This window comes from Pinus tabuliformis, chromosome 8 (genome assembly GCF_031772625.1).
Source record: "Pinus tabuliformis cultivar Carrire ecotype Pingquan chromosome 8, CPIR1, whole genome shotgun sequence".
Taxonomy (NCBI): Eukaryota; Viridiplantae; Streptophyta; class Pinopsida; order Pinales; family Pinaceae; genus Pinus; species Pinus tabuliformis.
In genome coordinates, this window is record NC_142294.1 from 183015950 (window position 1) to 183018551 (window position 2602).

The 2602-nt window shown below is 40.7% G+C and overlaps 1 protein-coding gene across 1 annotated transcript; it reads left to right on the forward strand.

Annotated features, from left to right (window-relative positions):
- Nucleotides 1-389: 389 nt before the first annotated feature.
- On the forward strand, nucleotides 390-992 carry LOC149234736 (uncharacterized). Its single transcript, XM_089368358.1, has one exon. It carries the CDS (start codon nucleotides 390-392, stop codon nucleotides 990-992), a length of 603 nt encoding a protein of 200 aa, XP_089224484.1.
- The last annotated feature ends 1610 nt before the right edge of the window (nucleotides 993-2602 follow it).

The window sequence follows — 2602 nt, forward strand, 5'->3', positions numbered from 1 at the left end:
TGTGTAATCTCAAAAACTGCAATCGAACTCTACTCAAACCCTATTTCCTTTCCCACTCAATTCAAACCCTATTTCCAACGCATTATAAAGATGACATCAACATCAAAGCCTTATGGTGTACTTGACTCTCTCAGTTCCAACCCCCAACTAAATACATCCTCTAATTATGCGGGTCGAGTGAAGTCGGCCATCCATGGTTCTGTGCACATAAATATATATTTTATGCCAATTTTTTATTCTTTGGATGTTTGTTCGGTAACTAATGTTATTCATGTTATCAGGATCTCAGTGCCATTAACTTAACTGTGTGTTTTCCGTTGGGATATCAGTGGCTTTTGCGAATTTGTTTAAGTTGCAGAGGGAGGGAATAGGGTGCCATAATCATCACCATGGATAAATATCGAAGACTGGAGAATTCCGGCCCCACTGTTCCCAAAAGCGAAAACGAGATTCGTATCACGGCAGCGGGGATGCTCGGGAAGTGCGTTGGATATGCAATTGCATTACTGGAAGAAAAAGGCGCATCTCACATTATCTTGAACGGAACGGGAAGAGCAATAAGCAAGACTGTAACAATTGCAGAGATGATAAAGACGAGATTCCCTGAACTCCATCAGAATACAGAAACAGGTTTTGATGATATAAACACTATTTGGGAACCTCTAGAAGAAGGCCTATCGACTTTGGAAATGACCAGACAGGTATCCACGATATCAATTACGCTATCTAGGACACAACTCAACACATCATCTGCAGGTTATCAATCACCTCTCCATGCTGATCAAGATCAAGTAAAGCCACTAATTCCAGGTGAGGAATATCAGCATGAGGGAGAAGATCATTCTGATGAGCTAAATCCACAAGTTTCAGGTGATGAATATGAGTATGAGCATGAGCCTCGAGAATATTCTACACAAAATAGCAGGGGCAGAGGACGTGGGCGTGGGCGTGGGCGTGGACGGGGACATCAGAAGAACATGTTGCAACTCTAAGCTCTCAGAACACCACCAATACATCGGGATATCATAATCCTTCTTTAGATAATGGATGGAATCAAGTTCGTGGGCATCGCGGTGGCAGAGGCCGTCAGCGTGGATGGGCGATAGGCGGAGCAGGAAATTTTTCAACTCTAGGCCATCAGAACGTAGATACACCGGGGTATTGTTGGAATTTAATTCCAACTGCAACAATGAACAGCTGTACATGAATCTGATTTGCAGTAAATGTTTCAGCCTGTTCGGTGCAGCAAAGTCGCCTTTGATATTTTTGCACATAAATATGCATTAAAGCTTCAGCTGATTTCCCCTGCAGACAGCCGACTTGATTTTGATAAAGGCATCACCGCCTTGCTGCAATAAATTCAGTGATAAACATTAGAAGATATTTTGTAATAGTTTATTGTTTTAATCAGATATTTTTCAGCATATAAATACCGCACAGCAGTTCTGTTTTAATGTTAGAATGTTAGAAGAAGCAGCAGCAGCAGCTGAAGAATCACGCAGAGCAGAGGAAAGCACGCAGCAGCGTGAAGAGGAAGAAGAATAATTTCAGAAGAGTGAAATGCACAACAGTGCAGAAATTTGAATGTAATTTGTTTTTTATGTTCATCTGTGTGGAACAGAATCGTTCCTTAGTGAATTTCTGAAGTAGATGTTCAGCAATAGAAGTTTTGAAATTCCCTCTGTATGAGGAAGACAAATCTGTAACAGTTAGTTTATTTTGATAAATACAAGTTAAATTTTTCTTGTTGCTGTTATACCGTCACCGTTGCTGAAACACGACGATCAGCGTTGCTGAAACACGTCGTAACTCAAAAATTACCTGACGTCAAAATTTCGTTGCTGAAACACCGTTGCTGAAACACCTGTTTCAGCAACTGACAAAATTTCCTGTTGCTGAAACACCGTTGCTGAAACACCTGTTTCAGCAACTGAAAAAAAACTGTGTTGCTGAAACACCGTTTCCAGCAAGCGAATTTTTCTGTTTTTCTGTGTAAAAACAGAGTGCGATTTTTGTCTGTTTGTTATGGGATTTATCAGAAAATTCCAACATGGTATCAGAGCTAGTCTAGGCACTCAGTGAGTCAAAAACAGAGATTGTTTTTCACTGTAGGAGCTGTAAGAAGTTTGTTGAGCAGATTTTTCAGCAGAGAAAGTTTTTGCTTGTTTTTTAAAAAAAAATACAGTCAGTATCTTTTCTTTACCAGTACAGGTTAAGATGGCAGATACTGGAACAGGTTTGACAAATCCCCAACTGCCTCAGTTTAATGGGAAAAATTACAGTTATTGGTCCATAACAATGAAAGCATTGTTTGCTTCTCAAGGAATATGGGAGCTGGTTGAAACAGGTTATGCTGAACCTGCAGATGCAACAGCACTGGCTGCTTTGACAGCAGCAGAAAGAGACCAATTGAAGGGTGACAGAAAGAAGGATGCCAAAGCCCTCTTTTTCCTCTTCCAATCAGTACATGAAAGTGTTTTTCCGCGGATTGCAGCAGCAAAAAAGTCCAAAGAGGCATGGGATATTCTCCAAACTGTCTATCAAGGCATGGAGAAGGTGAAGACTGCAAAGTTGCAGATGTTGAGGAGAGACTTTGAAAATC